Source organism: Xyrauchen texanus, chromosome 49 (genome assembly GCF_025860055.1).
Source record: "Xyrauchen texanus isolate HMW12.3.18 chromosome 49, RBS_HiC_50CHRs, whole genome shotgun sequence".
Taxonomy (NCBI): domain Eukaryota; kingdom Metazoa; phylum Chordata; class Actinopteri; order Cypriniformes; family Catostomidae; genus Xyrauchen; species Xyrauchen texanus.
This window is the reverse complement of record NC_068324.1, coordinates 22823534-22848429: the sequence shown is the minus strand read 5'-3', so window position 1 is coordinate 22848429 and position 24896 is coordinate 22823534. Positions and strand designations below refer to the sequence as shown.

Sequence of the window (24896 nt, the reverse complement as noted above, 5' to 3'; positions counted from 1 at the left end):
GTGTGTGTGTGTGTGTGGGGTGTTTAATCTTATCTATGTTAAATGCGCTTCACAGGATGTTAGCCATTCTGGAATTCATGCCAATGTATTAGGCACACCCTAATTGGTGCTTACAGCACATTAATTAAGATCTTGAGGTCCAAAGTGAAATCGTCATGGTTGCTAAACACACAAGACAGGATTCAAGATATTTATTTTGTACAGCCTCTGGTTCTTGTACGCAGGGGTTTGTTGAATGTTGGCTATATGATGATGCTTTGTAACTGCAGACGTTTGTTACTGAGCGGCACTCTCTGCTGGAGGAACAGGTGTGTCTGCAGGAGAGAATCAGATCGCTGGAGCAGCAGCTGGAAGATGACAAGAGAGAGATGGACGGTGAGTCTTCTGTTATATTCACTATTTATTATATTTGTCAGACATGCAGGGATGCAGTAGGTCACTTCACCTACTGTACAGGTTCCCCATGGTCAAAGGAAACCTTTTGATTTTGAAAATTATGATTTCTAGGCCTGGAAGAGTCATGGAATGTGGATTGTGTTCAGTAGAATTATGTTATGGAAATGACCCCCTTTTTTTTTTTCCTCAATTTTGAATGCCCAATTCCCAATGTGCTCTAAGTCTTTGTGGTGGCGGAGAACGAAACTCGAAATCCACACATCTTATCACAAGGCTTGTTGAGCGTGTTACCGTGGAGATGTAGCGCGTGTGGAGACCCGGGCTATTTTCCGCGGTATCCACAACTCATCACGTATCCCAACACGAGCGAGAACCACACATTATAGCGACCTCGAGTAGGTTACTCATGTGAATCTACCCTCCCTAGCAACCAGGCAATTTTGGTTGCTTAGGAGACCTGGCTGGAGTCACTTCAGCACACCCTGGATTCGAACTCGCAAATACTATCAAGTGAAAAATCCAATTGAAGATAAACAAAATTGACTCCTATTCAATACAGAATGGTTTCGTTCTCACAAACAAAAACCATCTGTATGACTTTCTGTCAGCTTTGTTTACTACACAGTGAACCAGAGCTATTTATGGATGAAGTCCCCATTAAAGTTGTTAAAGAGAACAAGTTTCTTGGCATCAATTTCGACAACAAAGTGTCTTTTATTCCTCACATTAAATCACTGAAAAATGAAATGTTTTAAAGCTATGAATATTTTAAAGATTTTATTCAAAACCAAATAAGGAGCAGACAGCTCAACTCTCATGAACTTGTACAGAACCATGGTACGCTCAAAGTTGGACTATGGAAGTATCATATATGGATCAGCTAGGAAATCATATATATGACTACCACCAAGGTATACAACTAGATTTGGGAGCCTACAGAACATCACCAACCCAAAGTCTCTATGCGGAAGCTAATGGACCTTCCTTGAAAATCAGACACCTAAAGTTGGCCTTACAATATGCAACCAAACTTAAAACAAATAAAGAAATCCCAGCCTATTCAGCAGTTTCAGTATTACTTCAGTATTCAACAATATATTGGCATATGTATAAAAACCCATCTGAAGAATCTGAAAGTGGATCTAAACAGTTTGGAACAGACACATTTCTGCAAAATTCCTCCATGGGATCTCAAAAAGCCTAAAATCCATCTGGATTTAAAAAATAACCAAAAATCCCAAAAACATCCATATGATTTCCATCAACAATTTCTGGATACAAGAGCAGTATACCCACAGCATATCCCAATATACACAGATGGATTCTGAAATGAAAGAAACATCTCTTTTCTCATATTTAATCTCAAGAATGCTGTTCACAGACACTTTTGTTGACTTGTTTTTTTTTTTGGTGTGGTGGAAATGGTGTCGCAACTGTGGGACTGTAGTCATTTTTTTAAATAAATTATAAAAAATCGAAATAATTTTTAGCGCAATTATTATTGAAATTATTTTTTTATTTCACAATTGTTTAGATGATCACATTTTTAAACATGCAATATTTAGTTTTTTTCTAATGGATTTTCTTTGTTTAATATTAAAAGTCTACACCTGGGACAAGACTCAAACTTTAAGATTTATACATAAGACATTTGAGTCGTTCCAAAAATAAATGATGAAGGCCTGGTGTAAAAATTCTTTAATAAAACAAAACCAAAAAAAAACAACATATGAAATCTAGCTTAGAAGTGCACATACTTATGCTTTTTAAAAGTCCATATTCGGTAATCATGAATGACTGGAAGAGTAATGAGGTGTGTCTCAAATGACGCACTATATATTTAGCCATCTTGTGTATGAAGTTTTAAAGTAGCGGTGCTCAGACTTCTATGGCATGAGATGTACTTTTCATAATGGCATTGTAGTAAGATCTACCATATAGCACAATACCAAAATTAGTTGGTACCTATACCAGTGAAATTTGACAATTCTTGATACCAAAAACAAATTCTAACTAATGGATGGCAAGGGATGAGTCATATATATTTATGAGGAAAGTGATACCCGATTGGTCAGAAACTATAATCCAACCCTAACCCTACTCATAAACCCAACGCTATCCAATCAGGTAGAGCTCTCCACATAAATATGAATATGAGTCTTCCCCTGCCATTCATGCATTTCGGAAATCAGAACGCATGAGGGGGGGATTGTACAAAAAGTACAATCATGAATTGTGAGTAATTGGACATTGTACTCATTTGGCATACTGACTCTGACATGCAGTGTAGCATCAAAGTACTCCTATTTGAAGGCAAATTTGAATCAATCAGTGACTTCCATGTCATCTGCGCAGTGGTGCGGGTGGAGGTGCGAGACCTGCGTGTGGTGCTGCAGTCTTCTGATAGAGAGCTGGAGGCCGTGCAGATTGAACTACAGCTGCAGAAATCGGAGCACGAGAGAGAGAACACACACCTGTCCAAGAGCCTGATCAGCACACAACTGCAGCTGGACACCGTCAAGTACACACTTACTCACTACATACACTAGCAGTCAAACATTTAAACACCTGTTTGTTCTTTATCATCACCATTTCAGTATGAAGCAACACAAATGGTAGGATGAAAACCAAACAAATGTTAAAAAATTAAAAACTAGCATATATTTAAGCTTCTTCAATGTCATATATTCCAGCTCTCCACATTCTCTCAAGCAACTTTATCCTGAGATGCATTTTGAACAGTATAGAAAGTGTTCACATGTATGCTGGCTGCTTTTCCTTCCGCTCAAACTCATCAATTAAGTATATCCTGTCTGTCTCTTTCAGTTTAAAATAAAATGATATAACATGCATGTCTGTCTGTGTGTGCCAGGTTGGAGTGGGAGCAGATGTTGGAGAAGCAGCGTGTTCTACAGGATGTGTTTGATACTCTGCAGGCTGAGTTTCAGTTCGAGTTGGATCAACACAGACAGCAGATGGAGCTCAAGAGCCAAGAGTGTTCAGAGCAACAAACACTCATTAATGTCAGTTCCTCTTGTTCACAATCATTGTTGGATAATTTATGTGTTTATTGTGTGGTTGAATTTCTAGCTGTTATAGAAGTATTGTTAGTGTGGTGTGTGATATCGAATGCATGGTTTGGTTGTGTTTGTAGGAGTTGCAACAGAATCTGCAGGCAGAGAAAGAGCAGAACATCAGTGTGAGATCTCAGCTGACTGCTCACAAAGACAGTGCGATCAAGTGAGTGACACACACACCTGAAGTCCATTTAAAGTGTAGATGTTTCCACCTGTCAATCATTTTTGTGATTACTGTACATGTATGGCAGCAGAAAGCTATGTGTGTAGTAGTTGAAGTGATCATCCAAGTTTAACCCTCCATGTTCAGGTTATTTTTGACCTTTTTAAGAATTGGAGAAAATAATTATCTTGTATTTCGTGAAAATGCTTTGGATTCTCCACAACAATTAATAATTAAATAAACAAAAAATGCTATGTTGGTGAGTTTTAGGTAATTACAAGGCTGTTGCTAGATGGTTTCTTATTTGCTCAAGTTGAAAGAGACCATCTCCAAGTCTCTGTGATATCAAAATCCCATTATGTGTGGGGAGACTTCAATTGAAGTCAATGGGAAAGGGATGTCAATTTTCATAATTGTCATGGAAATTAACGATCAATTAATCAATTAATTGTTAACGTTAATACCACATGCATTTGGAGGAGTCCAAATAATATGTTTATGTTGGCTACTGTTTAAATATCATTTAAATTACTTTTTAAGTATTGGCATTTTACTCTTAAAATATCCTTAGTTCAGTGTATTTTAATACATTTGATCTATTTTGAATTATTTAATTACAGTTAATGAATTACTGTTAAAAATAACTTTACATTTTTGAGTTAGTTCAAATTTTGTGGATTTTGGGATAAATCGGATCTTTGGACTTATTTTATATTTTATTTATTTATTTGATTAATTCAGATCATAACACACTTTGTAAGCAGTACATAACATACGGTTTCTTGTGATGATGAAACTTTTTTCCTGCCGATCACAGACGTCATTTTAGTTTGGGATGAAATAAGTTGACTAGCAGATCAACATTGCTTGTTTTCGCGATGTACTTCACACCATCACAGTGAATGCAGAAAACATTATGCTCATTTATAGAGAAATGCTCCAATACTAATTGCATTTAGCCCACTTCATATTCATCTGTGATACGTGACAAGTCGTGACATGCAGCGTGCAAGCACCCTCTAGCGCTTGTAGCGTGACTGTATAGACAGCCTTAACAATGTATGCTGACATGATTACTGGACACATTTGTTCAGGAATTAATCAATCGATGATTGATGAGCTTAATCGATCAAATTATTAACAATTAATAAATTATTCATTAACATCCCTCCTGTGATATTTTTGCTAAATTTTCATCCACCAGGCAGTCATTAAAAAAAAAAAAAAAAAAGAAAGATTCTGTTGTTTTTTTTAACAGATGCAATGTGCAAGTATTCATATTATCAGCTTTGTTCACTCAAAATAAAGGTTTTTCTGTGTCAATTAATCTATTGTAAAAGAAAAGTACCACCATTGACATTAATGCGGCACTCTTTCCAAATGAAGTGCTACTGGAAAAGCTTGTGTTATTGTGAAATAGAACAAAATAAAGAAAATGAAATAAAATCATATGTAATATAATCAAAAGGGAGATGTTCTGTGCCTACTCTACCGGGTCTTTGTTTTTTCATACTCCATACATGTATACATTATGCTTTTAAATATGAATGTTTTGTAATTTGCTTTGGTAAAAGCATGTGCAGCTTTAGAAGTCACAGTTTGTGTGAGTTTCAGAGAGCTTGTGCAGTCTGTAGAAGAGAATGCCTCATTGAAGAAACTCATAACTGACCTGACAAACAAAAATCAGCAACAGGTGTGTGTCCATTTACAATATCAGTTAATACGTATACTGAAGGTTGTGAATTTGAGTATGTTGTGCACTTTGCTTGAAATAATTAAAGTGGCCATATTCTAAATATTTGTAGCATTCTTTGTTTTCCCTGAGGTCCACTTATAATGCTAGTCAATGTTTCTTGCACTCCAAAAAATAATATAATGTGTAAATGATGTGTAGATATCTTTAGAATTTGATATGTGTTTGTGTGCAGTGTGATGAGATCAGCGCTCTGCAGCAGAGTGTATGTTCAGCCAACAACACCATTAGCAGCCTCAGGCAGAAGATTGAACAAGACAATGTGAGTTATCGGGTTCAATACAGCTCTATCAGCTGATGTTTGAATTTGTCTTTGTATCTGAGCTTTACTTTTATCCCGTTTCAAACAGTTTGCCCAAACGCATCTTAATACTGTGTGTGCGTGTGTGCGTGTGTGCGTGTACAGGCTGTGGTGCTGGAGCTGATGCAGGAGACCAGAGGTCTTCGCAGTGAGGTGGCAGAGAAAGATCAGACTGTGTCTTCACTGCGAGGAGAGATCGCTAACATCAGTGTGAGTTTTGGCTCTAATCAATGGTTGCCCCAGAATGCACAATGCAACAGAATTAAAAGAAAACAAATACTTCCCCTTCCAAAAAGATGAAAGTTGCTATATATTTTCATGTATAAAGATTAATTTATATTGTGTGAGAAAAGTAGTAAATATAATAGTCAATATTTTGTTTGTAAGTTATGTAATTGGCCTTTATATTGTCATTATACTGAATTGACATTTAGTTGGTGACTAGAAAACAAATACACTGTCAACTTTACACAGAGTAATTTTAAATTGTTAAACCTGAAGAGAAACCACATTTATTTGTGTAGAACTTTTCACTAAATTGTTCCACTGCAGTTTTACACAGCATATTGCAGAACAACCCCAGCTAAAGTTGCAAACGATGGTGACACAGAAAATCCCTAGAAAGACAAATCAAACTATTCTTTAAAATAAATATGTTGCAATGAATTACTTGAAAATAATAATGAAAAATTAAATAATTATTGGTTAAATAATATAAACAATTATCTATGAAAATATACACAGATTTGTTTATTTTATTTTATTATTCTGAGATGGAACACTGCTTGCTTGCTCGATTTCCAGCTTATGGCCTATGTCAAGCAGACTCTGGAAGAGCTTGTCCAGGAATTTCACCATATCTCGACCTTCTTCGTGCTCAGGGATTCCAACAATTCTTAAATTTTTTTTGTTGATTATGATTCTCCAAATCCTCCAGTTTTTCCCAAATGCGTTCCAAATCTCCCTTGGTCGATAGCGGATTAGCAGCTAATTCCCTCTCTAATGACTCCAGATAATTAATCCGTTTCTCGTTGTCCGACAATCTTGTAATCAATTTAAGAGAATTTCTTCTCCATGGAAGTGATTGTTCGACATATCACAACAAGGTTCTCCAAGTCTGCTATGACCTTTGACAGCATTGCAGACACATTTTCTTCAGTTACTGTACGAATTGAGTACAGAGTCAGCTTGAGCACGTAAGTGTCTTTTAATGTCTCCAGAGCCCGAGGTTTTAGAATTTTCTGACATACCGTCTTCCCAGAACAGTTCAAAATCAGGGTGTATCGAATCTCACTGGTTTATGGCACAAATTGTATTAAAACTAGCAAAGTGCATAGAGCTCGCAGTTCACACTTCCACTCTTCGCATGCCATCACGTGACTCTATATCCATGTTATTGAACATATTTGGCCTACAACCTAAAGCAATCCATTTTGCAATTGAATTTGTTAATCAGTCCGATATTAATTATAAAAGCTTTTTTAATTATGTGTCTTTGTACACTTGTGTCAGACGGACGCTTTTAGTGCATCTCACTTTGGTTGCGTTGCATCATTAACATATTGTTTGTAGGTCTGTGTCAAGTTAAGCACTTTGAAACTTATAAAACACGTTTCAAGATCCTGTGTTCGAATTTGTGCTCTATCTGCTGTTCCAATGCTAGAACGTGTTCTCATCATATGTTGTCGGTAAGTGAGGTTTGTTCTCTGTATGAGGAAAATGTTCCTTAATATGGTTTCAAGGACATGATTAATTACATACATTTTTACACATAATTTTTTACTTAATCACACTGAATCAACTTGTTAAATCGACAGCCCTAAAAAAAATTTTTTTATTTTCGTTTAGCACAAAGTGCTGAAACCATTTTGTATTTGACTGGATTTTTATTATTAGGGGCCAAGCACTGAAGGTGTGTAGGCAACTATTGTTTCTGTTAGTGTTCTTTTTATGAGGGTGCGAAGCAGCGAAGCTCTGATTTTCTTATTATTTATTAATTTTTTCTGCCCTAAAATGTCTGGGCATCAGAGAGCGCAAGTCGCGGATACACCAAACTTGGAAGGATGATCCCAAATCCCCCTCACTACTGGGGCACACAAACGGACACCCACCTGACCTGGTGCTATAACAAACAATTTTATGTTTTGGCTCATATCTCTGCCACTGTAAGGGCTAGAATCTAAATTTTTACTCTGGTTCCTTTTGTCAAGTCCTCCAAAATGTGTATCCGATTTAATTTCTGTGTATAATTTTTTGCCGCCATTTTGAGTTTTTGAAAGAAAAAATAATTCGAGCAACAAAGTTCAAATTAAATATGCATCTTCTTTGGTTCAAATTCTAACATATTCTTAAAGAATTTATTAGACAAATAAAAAAAATGGTCGCCACCGGCCATTCAAATTTCAGCACCTTATAACTCGTATTGGGATTGGCTGAGGGTTATGGAAATTACACAAGCAGGGTGTCAACTCGAAGCCGCATATAACATTTTGTGACATTCGGCCACGCAGTGGCAGTATAATTAGCTAATTCATTTTTTTCTCATAATGCCGGAACCGTATAGGCAACAAAACAATATTGTAGCTTCTCTGAATTCACCAGTGCCCCACAATGATATGGTCACTTTATTTTCCATTTCCACAATAACTTTTTCATCCTGGGCCGTTTGCCTGATTATCACGAAACTTGGTATACATCATCTACAGACCCTCCTGACAAAATGTTATCAAAAGAATTTTGATGTGTTTAAGTTATAAACAAATATGTTTTGGGCATGGCCTATAATGACTAATTGGCCTGTATCTTGTGAGCACAATTTTCAAACTTAACAAAATTTGTATACATAGACAAGAGGACACTCTGAGGTAACATGCAGAGTTTTATATAAAAAAAAATATGCTAGGGGGGTATTATAATTTAAGAAAATCCTATTTTTGCATCTGTGATCAAAGCAGTTGAAAAGTCACACCAAAATAGTTGTCACAGCATCCAGAGGATCTTTTCAGTAAAATTTGAATATTTTGGTCATCTCGCCATATGTGCTTGGCCCCCGACAATAGTCGCTTGCAGCTATATTTAGGGGCCAAGCACCGAAGGTGTGTAGGCACCTATTGTTTCTGTTAGTGTTCTTTTTATTATTATTTTGTATACGTTTCCTATGGCAGCCCATAGAACCGTTCACAGGAAAGTTATGAATTTTTCCACACAGGTAGAGAACAGTCTGAAGTGATACCATAATACCAAATTTGGAGTCTTTATCTCAAACCCTCTATCGCCACCAACAGTTCATTTCAATTTTCACTCATGTTTTTGCTAATAACTTTTGAAGTCTAAGATATTCCTAGATTAGATTCTTAATTTTTTGAAAAACCTACTTTTTCTTACTCGTCCTAGGCCGTACATCAGATTTGCATGAAAATTGTCATGCGTTATCTGGAGACGGTCAGGACAAAATGCTATTAAAAGAATATTGATAGACCAAACAATTTTTGAATGGCGCTTCAACAAATTCAACGAATTACATGCCAAATTGAATTTGAGACTGGATTTCCACAATGCTTTGACGGATGAATGTTGGTATGTTTAAAAGCCATCATGCCCTGAGGTGACCTGCAGCATTTTGGCACAGTGCCCCCTATGGGTCAGGAGATATAAAACGGTTATTTGAATGGTTTGTTCTAAAAATCACTAAACTGGACTCTTTAGATTCTGTGGGGCATAGCGTGTTGAATGATAATAATTTTGCCATTTCGGGTGCCTGCCATTTAAAATTTTGTTGTAAAATACTGTATTTTACAAACTCATTGGCGGATCGTTGTGAACTTCGGTATGTGTCATCTGCACAATGTCTTGAAGGTGCTTACCAAGTTTCAGGACAGCACCACCTTGTGGTCAAAAAATATAACTAAATGTATAAAAATGCTAATAACTTTTAATAATTTTAGCTTATTGTTATGACACTGGTCTTGATACATTCCTTGTGTCAAGCCAAGTTCAACTTTAGATCATGCCAACAAAACATTGTTAAAACATTTTTGAAAGACCAAAAAATTTAAATAACAACCACTCCAAATCAATTGTTAGCCTATATCTCCAAAATGCTTTATCGTATTCAGACAAAACTTGGTGTGTTATGACAACCATGACCTGAGGGTACCTGAGCATTTTTGGCACAGCGCTACCTACTGGTTATGTGATACAAAAAATAAATTGCTATTTTTACTTATAACTTAACGGTTTGTCCTAAAATGACAAAACTGGACTCTTTACTGTGGGGCATACCATGTCGAATGATTCCATTTTTGCCTATGTTGGCCATTTTGAAATTTGTTGTAAAACTCTGTATTTTAAAAACGCATTCGCGTATCATCACAAAACGTTTTTACGAAAAGTTTCAAGACAGCGCTAACTTGTGGTCAAAAAGTATAACAAAATATATAAAACGCTAATAACTTTTGATTTTTTTTGTGTATTATGACACTGGTGTCAACGATACCACTTTTGTCATTTTTACACAAAATTTACTCAAATTCAAAAAATTACTCTACAGCATCACGATAATTACACTCTTACTTACAAATCTGCATGTTGATTCAGTCTAATTAATCGTTCAACTGAATGAATGGAATCACTCAGGGCTGTGTTAACCAAAAGCATTGTTTGCCCAAGTTGCTCGTAAAGACCATTGGTGCCAATGGTACCTACGATCAACTTGCGATTACATTACAAATGATGCTTTTGGGAAACACAGCCCAGAACAATTAATAAATGAACATCTGACTCATTGCACTGAACTTCTTTACTCTGTCATCTGATTTCAAAATAACAAATGTTCGATATACTATCCCCTTAACTGGCACTCCCCTTTGTTAGCTTTTACCAGAAAATTACATTTTCAAATTTAAATGGTTGTTACTCTTGAATGCTTGGGACTAGAGCCCTAATTTAGGTCTAGTTTTAAAGTCACTTGGGAGATTACTGTGCAAGTGAAATTAGTTGTTAATTTAAAAAGTTTATTGAAATTAAAATGCAATGCATTAAATTTTAATTTAATTTATTAAAAACAAAAAATGTGGTGACCAAAAACAGAAAATTAAAACGTATATCAAACCAAGTTGTGTCGCAAATCTCAAGTAAATAAGTTATATTTAACTTATTCATTCTGTGGACTCGTGAAAAACACTGGATACCTCTGCATCTTGATGGTGCTATAACAGTCAGAAATATAAAACAAATACCATATGTCTGTGCTACCTAAACGGTTTCTAAAAATGTAGCCACTTTAACATTGGTTTAGTTTCAAACATACTGTCTAATTAATACCTAATATCTGTATTATGTTCTTAAAGGCATGAACCCCATTAATCGCTGCTTGCCGCTATATTTTCTGCTGTGTTTTTAACTTTTGTTTGATTTGCTAATTTTGTTGTAATGTGCACCCTGGGGCCACCGTTCTATTCACATAAACGCAACACACTCATGATGGCTGCATGATGTAGAGGAGGATGGTATGACCAAAAAATAAAGCAAACCAAAAGATACACATGAATAAGTCAGAGGTCACATCCACACTAATACGTTTTTGTTTGAAAATGTATTTTTCCTCCACCCAAAAATGTCCATAACTGCCGTAACAGAAAATGTTAAAATGTCCATAACAGCAATGACGTTAGAAATTTAAAACATGTGGCAAATTTAAAAATGTGGCAAATATGTTTTCATTTGAAAACACATTAATTTCACTATGTTTACACCTCTCATTCAAAAAATTAATTACATCAATGATTCTGTTGAACACATTTTGTCAAATTTTACAAACGGTCTCGCAGAATAGTGATGGGTTGACGTTTCCACAGTTACACAGTATATGATGTTGTTGTGAATGTTGTACCTGCAGGGGAAGTACAGCGCACTGTGTGTTGAGAAAGAGCAGATGAGAGAGAAGATCACACACATGCAGATTGAACTTCAGGAGCTGCGAGAAGCTTCAGAGAGACGCCTTGCCTCCGACCGCATCGAGGTGTGTCTGTGTGTATTTTTCTGGGTTTGTGCTTTGAGTTTCTGAGATCCCAGACTAAAGTGTGTGTGTGTGTCAGTTGGAGCTGTTGCAGGAAGATCTGGCGTACGCTACAGATGAGGTGGCAAGACTCTGTAAAGTTGTGGAAGACCAGATTGCTTTAATGGAGAGTTCTAAGACTCTGAACACTGAGAGAGAGAATCATATAAACACACTGCAGGAACAGGTACTGCTCCCGAAATTCGTTTTTCACACTTTTCAAATTGACTTTGTCAAAGATAACATCCAGTTAATCAATCAGTATCACAAATTATATTCAGCTTTCTGGAATACTTGATTGTAATTGGTCCATCATGTCAATCTGTGGTCACATTTTTGTGTACAGTGGGTCATATTCATGAAACACAAACAGAATAAATGTATGCGTAAATAACCCATTCAAATGTGTGTGTATATATTAGGGATGCGCCGATGTATCAGCCGCTGTTATTTATCGGCCAATGAATGACCAAATTAAAACTAGGGATTAAAAACAAAATGTTTTTCATTTTGGTTTGTTCTGAGCAAAAACAGAATTGTTTTGCTCATAATGCCGGAACCGTATAGGCGACAAAACAATATTGTAGCTTCTCTGAATCCACCAGTGCCCCACAATGATATGGTCACTTTATTTTCCGTTTCCACAATAAATTTTTTTTTACAAATTCGACTTATTCATCCTGAGCCATTTGCCTGATTATCACAAAACTTGGTATATATCAATTACAGACCCTCCTGACAAAATGCTAAGGGGTGGGTGAAATACCAGATTAATTACAGTTCTTCCGTCAAAACCCGACAGCATCAAATCTGTATTAATGCATCATATCTAACAATAATCCAGTGAAGACATGGAAACTACTGAGAATTTACATTTTTACCTCTAATAATATTTTCCTTGTTTCTGGATTAGCAGTACATGTATATGTAATAATTAAACATAGTTGTTAAAAAGGTTTTCATTCACAGAATGCAACATCCACAATGGGCAATAAGGCAAAAAAACAGTGTGATGCAGTAGTTTCTTTCAGGATCAAAGCACATGTTTCATTTTTTTGGGCAATATGAAGTGGTGTAGTTCCAAACATTGCCTGTGATAAACCCTTTAGCCTTTGGTTTCATGAGAAATTTTTGGGAACAAAATGAATCGGTTATAACCAGTTACTAGTATGTAAAAATAACTTCTTCACTCCGTAACAATTGAAAATTTGTTTGTTTTTGTTTTTCATTCCTTGAATCATTTTTAGGCCCTGATTAAAACCATCGGCAAATTGGTTTAAGCATGAAAACCCAGACATGATAAACCAATGGTTTAATTTAAAATGATCATAACACTTTGTAAAAACTCTTTCAATTCAAAAGCACAATCCAGAAATAATGATAGCAACAGAAAGTAGATGGGTTGTCGCTTCAAAGAACATGTAATGTATAAGGAAAAACTGTTGTTATGTGACACACCTATACCTGAGGTAAAACCATCCAAATGCTTTAAAAACAGCTAACTTTGACTTCTAAGACATTGGTATGGTATCTATTAAGGCTGCACAATTTATTTATGTAAGTTTGAAATTGCAATACGTTTTACAAAGGCGATTACAAAAGCTTGAAATGCTGCATTTAAAAATTGACTGCAATCAGTTCTTCAGTTTGCGCTTCAGTCAGCATTGTGTAAGCAAGCGGTGCCCTCTAGCGGTCTTGATGGTATTATCATTACACCACTATATAATTTAAAAAGGCATTTTGTTACTTATGTAACTTTTTATTTTTAATTGATGTGGTTGACATTTGCATGGAATTGCCCAACATAATATGTCTGCATAATATTAATTTCTGATGTTCTATTATATACTGCACAAACATGTAAAATGTGAGTTCTGTTGTTTTGAACTGCAAAAACAGAAGGGCAAAAATGTTTTAGAACTATAAAATAAACTTTTATTATTATTTTTTACATCTAGCATCATGCTATGATATTTAGATTTTTGTTTTATCTTCTATTTATCTTTCATTGTGGCTCTGACATTTGACCTGTCATGTGTTTAACATATCCAATCCATGTTCAATGGAAATTACTTATTGTTAGAACAAAAGCTTTTGTACCTCTTTGTACGTTTTTGAAACAATTACTGAGCAAAACCGTGATCTGATGATAAAATAAGGTACGAGGCAAAATACCGTTATCAGTATTAGTCTATATTTGTTTGTTAAAATCTGTATTATATTGGCCAAAAATGTTCATATCGATGCATCCCTAGTTTGTGTGTGTGTGTGTGTATGTATGTATGTATGTATGTATGTGTATATATATATATATATATATATATATATATATATATATATTAGGGGTGGCACGGTTCACAAAACCCACGGTTCGGTTCAGTATCACGGTTTTAGGGTCACGGTTTTCGGTTCTGTACGGTTCTTGTTGTTATTTTTTCTTTTAATCTTTAACACTCCAGAAATTTCCTTCAGCATATTATATATTTTATTAGCTTAATTATCCACAATTTAGAATACAGTATACATTTTTTTATATGTATTATGATCATTATGTAATCATGCACTATGAATTTGACTTGACTTTAGTTTAAGCACATTATTGGGACCATCTCTGAGTAAAAGCTAGGTGAGATTTTGATACAGCAAAAGAGAAGACATTGATGATTACATTCTTTTTGTTTATTTGGCACAACAAAAGGAGAATGTGTATTGTTATCTCTACAGGAACTTGTGCCTTTTTAGCACACAAAGATTAACTTGCATTTATCAATTATCAAACTGCCAACTTCAGTGTAGCTCTTACAAAAAACAATATTTTAAAAGAAAAAGAGAGGAACTCTTAAAGCGCTGTCTTTTAAACAAGTCAAAAAATACTTTAAACATAAATATATAATATAATGCAATAACATAATATAATGAGGCTATAACTAGCAAAGGCCATAATCATAAAGTCAAGCATAATTTTAACCAGTTTAACACAAAACCAGTATAAACAATGCTTCTATTCCCTGAGAGTGAGGATACATTTCTTTCACTTGAAATTAAAGTGCAGTATTTGGAAACTAGAGATTAAAGTGCCACTGTATGCATTTAAATATTAAAAACAAAAATGCTGGCTATCAAAATGGCTATAAAATGTTGCATAAAAAAAACACTCCTCTGTTCACTTAATTTTCATATTTTTCTTTGTCCACATTTTCTGCCAAGAGGCGAGACCTACTTGCAGAGACTATGTCCCCAGCCGTTGAGAAAACACGTTCACTTGGCACAGATGTACCTTGGACAGCGAGGTTGCGTTGGGCTAACTTAGCAATGTGAGGATACTTATGCTCATTGCTCTTCCACCATGCGAGTGGGTCTTCATCCACAGAGATGCAGCCTGTGGCCTTGTATGAGGTGACCTCTTCATGAATGATGTCTGACAAAGGCTTTGTTCTTCTTTCCCCTGTTTTAAACAAATCTGCAAATACCATTGCCATGGCAGATTTTTTCTGGGGAGGAGAGGTCTCTGATGGCCCTGGCTCCGCTCCTGAGGATGAACTGGCCATTTGGCCTTCACTGCTTTGACCCTGATGAGTATATGACAAAATAAACATTTTGGAAATGTCAATAACAACAAATAGCTCTCATGGCAGCAAAAAGTTATTCTGTACTGGGCATTGGGGAATAGAAAAATATTACAAAGGCACAAATAGATTAAATAGGCTTGGTTTAGTAAAAAATAAAAATAAAACAGCAATTATCATTAGGATAAAAAACAAAAAAATAATATATAAAATAAATCAAATTTAAGTTAGATAAAAAAAACACACAAAAAAACAATACCTGCTTTTCAATGTCCGTGGTTAGATCGTCGTAGATTTTCTGAACACAGGCTTCTTCCAGGTAAGGCAGGGACTTGAATCTTGGATCAAGTGCTGTGGCTCTGTGCAGATAATCCTGAACACCAGGGTCATTGTATCTGCCTTTAAGGTCTTTAGTGATGGCTGCCTTAGCTTCTTTGATGGTGGTACTGTCCTCTGCACTTGATGTCATGGATTTCAGTATCATCTTCTGCAGTGGGATAATCATTGAAACTGAGGGTGATGTTTCTGTGCTCATGAGGGTGATTACATTCTTCAGAGGTTTGAGAATATTAATGAGACCCTCTGCCAGTTTTGTCTCACTTCCAGTTAACAAGGCAATGTCCTTGACTTTCTTCTTCATATCCTTGTCCATCACGGCAGAGTAGATGGCAGCCTGTTGCTCCACATAACGTTCTAACATGTCATATGTGGAGTTCCAACGAGTTGTTACGTCGTGAATTAGTTTGTGAACGGGCAAATCCAGCATATCCTGCTTGGTTTTCAGAGCATGGGCAGCTGTTGTGCTTCGGTGAAAGAAGCTAACCACCTTCCTAACCTTCCCCAAGAGTCGGGATACTTGGTTTAGTGAGATTGCACTCTTGGCTGCAAGGTTAACTGTGTGTGCGAAGCACCCGATCTGTGGCCCAAGTCCCGCTGCTAAATTGATAGCATTCACTATATTTTTTGCATTATCTGTAGTAACAGGAATTATGCTATTTACCCTCTCCAGTTTCCATTCCGCCACCGCGTCTGTCAACATTTCAGAGAGATGCTCACTGGTATGACTTTCATAAATGGGGCGTGTTTGCAAAACGCAGCTTCTCATCTCCCACTCCGAAGTAATATAGTGAGCGGTCACCGTGAGGAAACTTTCAGTGGCCCTGGAGGTCCATCCATCTGTAGTGAGAGCTACGTGGGCTGTTTCGGACAATTCTTTTTCAATTTCTCCTCGTGTCTCGTCATACAGTTTTGGAATTATAGTGGTGCCGAAGTGTCGGCGGGAGGGAATATTATACCGCGGCTCGAGTACATTCATCAGCTGACGAAATCCTTCACACTGTCGGTCACGCTGTACGGTTGCATGTCTTTTGCTATAAACATCCCCATTGCTTTAGTTATGGCTATTGCCCTGTCCGACTTATCACTGAAAGGTTGCCTAAATGCTGCGGATGTCGTGGAATATCGCGATGAATCTCTCTAAGTTGTAAGAAAACTCTCAGAGTCTTGAGTTCCAGATGCCAAAATTGTAGTTTATTGAACACCAACAAACATGAGACCGGCCAGCTGTCCGTTCTGACTGTCTTAGTCCAAAACCTCCTCTTCTATACAGTTTGTTATCTGGCATTACCTCATTTCTGTGCCCCTTTGTTATTTTTGTAACCAATGGATACTATTTGCCACCATTATCTCACAGAGCCTTTTGATATCTTTTTACTGGTAGAAACTTGGCTTTAGTCTATCTTCAAGGTCCTTAGTCTCATTATTTTGTTACAGCTGGGTGCTCTTTGTGGCCTCTGCAGCATCAACACTTTTAGTAACCTCATATGCTCTCTTCTGGGTCACACAAAGGCCAGGAAACTCATATAAGTATTTTGATATATAAGAAACATACTAGAATATTGAAAAATATACTATACGGACAGTAGAAGTTGTTTCCTAACCGGCTCTCTCCTGTTTATGCTTACCGACACATTGGCGTGATGTCTTCTCAAATGAACTGTCATATTAGAAGTGTTTCCATTAGCATATTGAATGCATTTTGCGCAATGCTTGCACACAGTCGCAGTTCTATCCACTGTTTTATTTCCGTTGTCATCGTAAGTAATAGGAAATCCAAAATGTTCCCACACACCGGATTTGAACGACGCGGGCGCATCAGCCAACTCCGGGCAGCTTTCATTATCTCCTCCACTTGCCATTTCTGCAGCACACTTTTACTGTGTCTTTGTATGTTCGCGCGAAACTGTCTGAGGCGAAACTGTCTGAGCACGAGGCTATATTGCGCATGCGTCGAACCGTGTGAACCGTGACCGAGACAAGCGAACCGAACGGTTCGGGTGTTTATATTCAAAGTGACCACTGCAAAATTACCAGTTTCTCTGGATTTAGTATTGATAGGTATGTGTTTGAGTAAAATCAACATGTTTGTTTTATTCTATAAAGTACTGACAACATTTCTCCCAAATTCCAAATAAACAAATAATCATTTTGAGCATTTATTTGTAGAAAATGACAACTGGTCAAAATAACAAAAAAAGATGCAGTGTTTTCAGACCTTGAATAATGCAAAGAAAACAAGTTTATATTCATTTTTAAACAACAAAATACTAATGTTTTAACTAACTCAATATTTTGTGGAATAACAGTTTTAATAACACAATATTTTGGTGGAATAACAGTTTTCACGAATCTTGGCATGCTCTCCAACCGTCTTTCACATTGCTGTTGGGTAACTTTATGCCATTAATGGTACACAATTCTATCAGTTTGGCTTTGTTTGATGGCTTGTGAACATCCATCTTCCTCTTGATCACATTCCAGAGGTTTTCAATGGGGTTTTGGTCTGGAGATTAGGCTGGCCATGACAGGGTCTTGATCTGGTGGTCCTCCATCCACACATTCATTGACCTGTCTGTGTGGCATGATCATTGTCCTGCTGAAAAACTATCCTCAAGAGTTGGGGAACATTGTCAGAGCAGAAGGAAGCAAATGTTCTCCCAGGATAACCTTAAACGTGGCTTGATTCCTGCATCGGCCAAGATTCATGAAAGCTGTGATTGAAAATGAGGGTTATTCCAGCAAGTATTGACTTCCTAAGTTAAAATATCAACTGTTTTTAAAAATGAATATGAACTTGTTTTCTTTGCATTATTGGAGGTCTGAAAAGGATATTTTTTGTTATTTTGACCAGTTGTCATTTTCTGCAAATAAATGCTCCAAATGACAAAATATTTGTAATGGTGGCAGCCCATCAACTTTCAGAAATAAAACTATTTCCTTGGTTTATTTTATTTAATCGTGTGTGTGCCAGACAGGCCTTTATTCCTGTCAATAAATAAACTCCAGATAGCTTCATTTACAAAAACAAAATTATTTTTTATTTTAGTGTCAATTTCACTTAAATCACCCCTCTATGGGGATCAAGACAAAGAGAAAAACAAAAACAACTCGAATATGAAAGCTGCAATGGGGTTTCCTCCAAGTGTTCCCTTACTTTCATACTTGTCTCAGTCCCAAATGTTCATAAACTCCAAAAAAAAGAAAGAAGTTAATTATGAGAAAAGATTAATTCGTCAGAGCAAACCAATCAACTCATTTTCACTCTTATACATTTTACACGCTAAAGATAAACAAGAACAGTCAGAGAGGCTTAATTCAAGGCACACGTCTCTACCGGCAAACGAGTGTGTGTTTGTGCAGCTTCACACTCGATCACACCGACACGGCGTCCAAACCCAGGAAAGCATAAGCCAAACAACCTGATCACTGCGCGCTTCCATTCACACTTCTCTTCCAAGCAGACTAATTTTTTGCACCGCAGCACGCAACTTTTCCCACCTTTCACTCACAGACAGCATACATCTCCGTAGCAACGTCTTTTCTTACGTCACAAGTTCGCTTCCGATTACTTCGACTTGACGTTATCCCTCCTTAAATAGTTAGTAAAAAATTATCCCTAATTGGTCAACAGAATAGAGTGGCTACCAGATTCCGTTCTGCCACACATTTTTGTATGGAATTTGGGAGAAATGCAAAAATTCAGTTCTGTGCAAAAAATGCAATTAAATATAAGCGGTCACAAAAGCTAATAGAGGAGATTATTTCATTTCACAAGACCATGGCTAAAAGTAAATTTTCAAGGCACTTCAATTTCCAATAGACAAAGTTGGCAGCACCATTCATACATTTGTAAAATATGGTACAACATTAACTTTCTTGGGTGTAGAAGAAAGCAAAACTTTACCAAGGGAAATGTTGACTCCAGTTGATGGAATATTCAAGAAGTAATTAGGAAAGACCAGTTGAGTCCTGGAAGAACAATTATGGACGTATGACACTAAACTGAAAATGAGTTTTAGACCCATTGGTCAACATTACGTCTGGAGTAATAAAGGCAAGAACGACATCATCCACCCACAGTCAAGCATGGAGGTGGGTCAGTCCTTTTATGGGGGTGTTTTGCGGCTGCAGGAAAGTGCTATCCTGACAATGTGACTGACGCAATACATTTTTGGATTTTTTTAATGGATTTTCCAGCAAGATAATAACACCAAGGATACATCCAAGTTGTCCAAAATCTGATTTAGCGATGGGTCGTGGAATGTTCTTGAATGGCCCTAGGGCTGCACCTAACAACTATTTTTTTTTATCGATTAATCTTAATGATGATGACTAATTTGCAGATTTTTCTAAATATTTTTTTGTATTATTTCTTGATTAATATAACAATTAATTAACCCAAAATAAATATAAAAAACTTGTCTCATTAATATTTCAATATTTTAATAATAAAAATCTTCTCTTAAACACAAATTGTGCACTGCAGGGCATTATTCTGCAACAAAAATAGCCCTGTTTTAACTGGTAAGCTCCATTTTACAGTCCAACATTCATTTTATTTTGGAGAGATTTTATGTTGGACTGCTAAACTCGAGGTTGCACAGTGTTTTGATATTCCTCCTGAAGGTGACTTGAATTTTACATTTGTTTCATTTATTTTGTTGTTGGATTGCTAAATGTAGATTACTTAAATTTTATTTTGGAGTGATTTTAAGTAAGAACTTAGAGTAAAACATCAATTCGAGTAAAAGGAAAATGTAATCTACAAAATAAATGAAACAAAAATGTAAAATTTAAGTCACTTTCAGGAGGAATATCAAAACATTGTGCAACCTCGAGTATAGCAGTCCAACATAAAATTATTTTACAGTAAAATTAGTTCACTTAAATGTTTTTCTAACAGGAATAACAAAACAATTTTGTAAAAGAAACATTTGTAACAAAACAATTCACAAGGTAGGAACCTAATAATGAAAATTAGGGGTCACGATTGTGAAATTTGGTTGACATTTAATTGTCAAACAAATAATTTTGATTATGACTAATCAAAGTTTTAGGACTATGATGATTCATTGTCTGTTTTAGGTGTTTCACGAATATGATGATTAATTACCATAAAAACTCACTATGTGTGCTTCATTTATACAAATTTAGCTTGGGTCATATAATAAAATAAGGGTATATGATTTCCTTTTCAGGCTACAACAGTCGCCTTTGACAGTCAAATAAAATTATAAAATAATTACAATTATATTTTAATTATCAAAATATGTCTAAACTCAAATATATCTCTCTTATTTGTCTGATTTACTCTTGATCCATTGGACTTTCAATGTTTTGTTTCTTTTGCTTCTTTTGTAACCCAGCTAACTTGTGTAGATATTATATTATATTATACAAAAGTAAAATGTTTCTGCCTTAAATTCTTCACTTTCACACATTATTTTAAGGCTCTCTGGTTAACTAACAAGCCCTTATTTCTCATGAAGGAAGACTTTGAGATTCTGTTTCTTGCATTTGATAATCTCCACAGAAATATAGCAGGACCTTTCCTCTGTTTCACTGCATGTTATAACACTGCGTGAATAAACCCACAATGACCACGGATATTTGACATTACATGGCCATAAAGTAAAACTGGAGCGCTTTGCGTTCACAAATCGAATCCGTTTATATCTTGTTTATATTTTCGCAGGAGGTTTGCGTACGCCTCAGTAGACTGCGTGCTTGTCAGAGCGCTTGAAGTGGTTCATCTTCACACACTCTCAAGAGAGCTGTTCTTGTGACGTCTCTGAGATGTTTGGAGTTCAAGTGAATGAGACACAAGTGCTTTTTCCTCCGCGCTCACTGGCGAGTGAAATGTTAAAATGTACTTGCCAGTGGCTAATAACAGACGTTTTTGGTCGCATAGTGCAAAATGTACTTGCAATGTAGACCGGTAAACAGAAAATATAAAACGGCCAAATAACAAAATTAGATGACGCATGGTGTAAAGTTACTTTAGCAGCAGTGCAGAAATTACTTTTAACATGGGGGCGATGAGGAAACATTTAGAAAATATATTTTAAGTGACTACTACTAACAGAAACACGTGTTGTAATATTATATCATGTTTGGGTGGTGACAAAAAGTAAACAGGACTTACGGTGCTGCTGTCCTGGACAAGGCGGTTGTACGTTTGTGATAAGCCATTTCCAATTTGCAAACAGCACCACATCGTTGGGTCTCTGGCTAAAATACTCCCACGCTTTAGAACACCATGGGCAATTTTTTTTTAGCTGCTGTTTGTTCTTCGGGGAATCCATGCTTAAACCGGGTGATGCATTTTAATTATTCCATTGCGACACGTTATGCAAATCGACGTATTTCTGTAATGAATGACGTCGATTATGTCGACGAATCATCCCAGCCCTAAATGGCCCTTTCAGTCCATCATTAAAATCAATTGAAAACTTTGTTGGGATTTGAAGGGAGCAGTGGCAGCACAGAAACCAAAGATTGTCAATGAGCTCAGCTTTTTCTTATGAGAAATGTGTTAAAATTCTAAAAGAGAGGTGTCCGAAGCCTGAGATTACTAGCCTGAAATATTTATTTGATGTTATTAAGAGTAAATGATGCTCCACAATTGATTGACTTTGGGGGTTGATTATTGTTTACATGACATTTGTGAAGAGAATAAGTTATTTTTTATTTAAAAATGATATATATATATATATATATATATATATATATATATATATATATATATATATATATATATATATATATATATATATATATATATATTTTTTTTTTAATCACTCAAATTTGTATTAAACTAAACTTATGTTGACTGTGTTTACTGAGGTTTTAGTTGATGTGTATTTATTCATTTATTTATTGGGCAGTGGTGGCTCAGCAGTTAAGGCTCTGGGTTGACATCAACAACAAAAATAATGTCACTTGATGCATGTCCTTGTACTGGAAAACCATGGACAAATCTATGCAACATAAAAGGAAATGCAAACCAGGTTACATTAAATACAGGTTATGTTTAATCTATGGCAGGTCGACACTTGATGTCCAATGTAAAATTTGTCCTGAAGCAAAACCAGTTGAGAACCACTGAGATAAAGGGACAGACAAGAGCAGTCTGGCCTCACTGTCGTGCACCAACATTAACTGTTAATAATTATAGTACATTACTTCAAAAGCTCACACAGCTGATGTTATTTTTCATTTAGTATTTCATTTAACATGTTATGCTAACATGTAAACTAACATGCTTTAGTTACAACATGTTATAGTTACATACTCTATTTTATAATTCTGTTTATTATAGTTCTGTTAGCTTTCTTAGTTTTTCTATTTATTTATTTTCTTTCAAAAGGGAGACTTTTTTTACACATACTTCAATAAAATAAATGGTTTCAAGTTTCAATTATAATAAAGTGTTTGCTCAAAAATAAATAAATAACCCTTCTGTTTTCACTGATAATAGAAATTCTGTAATACCGTATGAAACTGTGATATTTTCTGAGACGGTTATCATACCGTGAAAATCTCATACCGATGCAACCCTAAAACAGGGAAAAATAGCTAATGAATAAATCGGAATATTTATGCAGAATTTTTTTAATAATAAAAACAATAGTAATAATAATAATAATAGCTGAAGCACAAATACTGTCATAACAATGAGGCCGGTGGCCCTTGGCTTTGTATTATTGACAGAATTTGGCCCTTGGTGAAAACTAATAGGGGAACCCTGCACTGGTCTAATTTTCCCCATTCTGATGGTTTATGTGAAAATTAACTGAAGCTCCTGACCCGTATATGCATGATTTTATGTACTTGCACTGCTGCCACACGCTTGGCTGATTAAATAATCACATGGATGATTGTTGGTGCCAGATGGGCCGATTTGAGTATTTCTGTTACTGCTGTATAATAAAATAAATAAAACTTTACTAGGGGCAAAATTCTTTGGTGTGGTGGAAATGATGCCATAACTGTGGGACAGTTGTAATGATAATAATAATAAAAATACAAAAAATATATAAAACATATTGATATTTGTTGTGTGAAAAATTATTTCTGTTTATTTTACTCTTTGATTTGACGGTCATGGTTTGTAATAATGTGTATGTTAAAAATTTATTTACATCGTTTAATTTTCAAGTCTGGGTCTGCGACAAGGCTAAATCAGTCAAATCTGAAAACTTTTCTTAACAAAAAGTTGCAATCTGTTTCAATTAAACCGTTTTAATTTGAATTAAAATCAACCCCTGGGATATGAAAATGCCAAAAGTTGAAGGAAACGCTAAATGTATCTCATTGATCAAAATGTGAGGAAACCCTGTGACTAGCAATATGCAAAAAATAAATACATTAAAATACCTTTACCAGATCATTTTTGTGTGCATATACCGGTCTGTTCACAGGTGACACAGCTGACCGAGCAGATTAACCTTCTGAAAGTGAGAGAATCTGTCAATCAACCTTCAGACGCCTCTGGCACACCCAGCGGGAAAATACAGGTGTGTGTTTATTCACACATTGTGTACACTTGAAGTCAAAGCATTGTTCAGACTCTTTGTTTTCCGTGTGTGTGTTCAGATGGCTCTAACCCCGTGTGGCTTCAGCTCGAGTCTGTCTCAGGTACTGGAATGTCAGGAGAGAGAGCTGGAGAGCCGACGCTCCTCTATGATCACCATGGAAGTTCTGCTGGAGGAACTGAATGCCGAACGCATGGCCAAAAACCAAGAGATCGACAGATTAAAGGTGACGCACTGTTAACACTTCCTGTAAAGCAAATATATCGGTGAATGTCATGAAACCTGCCAAGAACATATCAGTGTTATATTTTAGCCCAAAATCAAAAGAAGACATTATACCTGCTTAAAGAAAATTAAGCCTGTTTAAGGACCTTTGAAATTAGAGAATATTTACATTTAAAGGGATAGGTCAAATCATATTTTTAGTATAGCGCTTTTCACAACACATATTGTTTCAAAGCACCTTTACTAAATTGTCATTTTTTACTCACCCTAATGTCGCTCCAAACCCATATGACTTTTCCTCTGTGGGACACACAATAAATTAAAAATAATTTCCATTGCAGATGATGAAAGTGAATAGTGATTTTTAACACTACACGACCTTCAAAGATGTTAGATTGTGGTACCGTTCATATTACACAACTGTCTGTCTTGTCATGGAAGTCGTAGCATTTTCAAATGAAACATTTCACTATTGACGAATCCT

At 35.9% G+C, this 24896-nt stretch overlaps 1 protein-coding gene across 1 annotated transcript in view; it reads left to right on the top strand.

The window, feature by feature from the left end:
- The window catches only part of LOC127640314 (kinesin-like protein KIF15-A), a 97998-nt gene that overhangs the window by 51442 nt on the left and 21660 nt on the right, over positions 1–24896 (top strand). Inside the window, exons 19-29 of the mRNA XM_052122780.1 lie at positions 270–375; positions 2752–2917; positions 3269–3419; positions 3551–3636; positions 5251–5329; positions 5565–5651; positions 5796–5900; positions 11587–11709; positions 11786–11932; positions 24074–24169; positions 24249–24413. Coding sequence (XP_051978740.1) covers positions 270–375; positions 2752–2917; positions 3269–3419; positions 3551–3636; positions 5251–5329; positions 5565–5651; positions 5796–5900; positions 11587–11709; positions 11786–11932; positions 24074–24169; positions 24249–24413 — 1311 coding nt within the window. The remainder of the gene's footprint in view (positions 1–269; positions 376–2751; positions 2918–3268; positions 3420–3550; positions 3637–5250; positions 5330–5564; positions 5652–5795; positions 5901–11586; positions 11710–11785; positions 11933–24073; positions 24170–24248; positions 24414–24896) is intronic.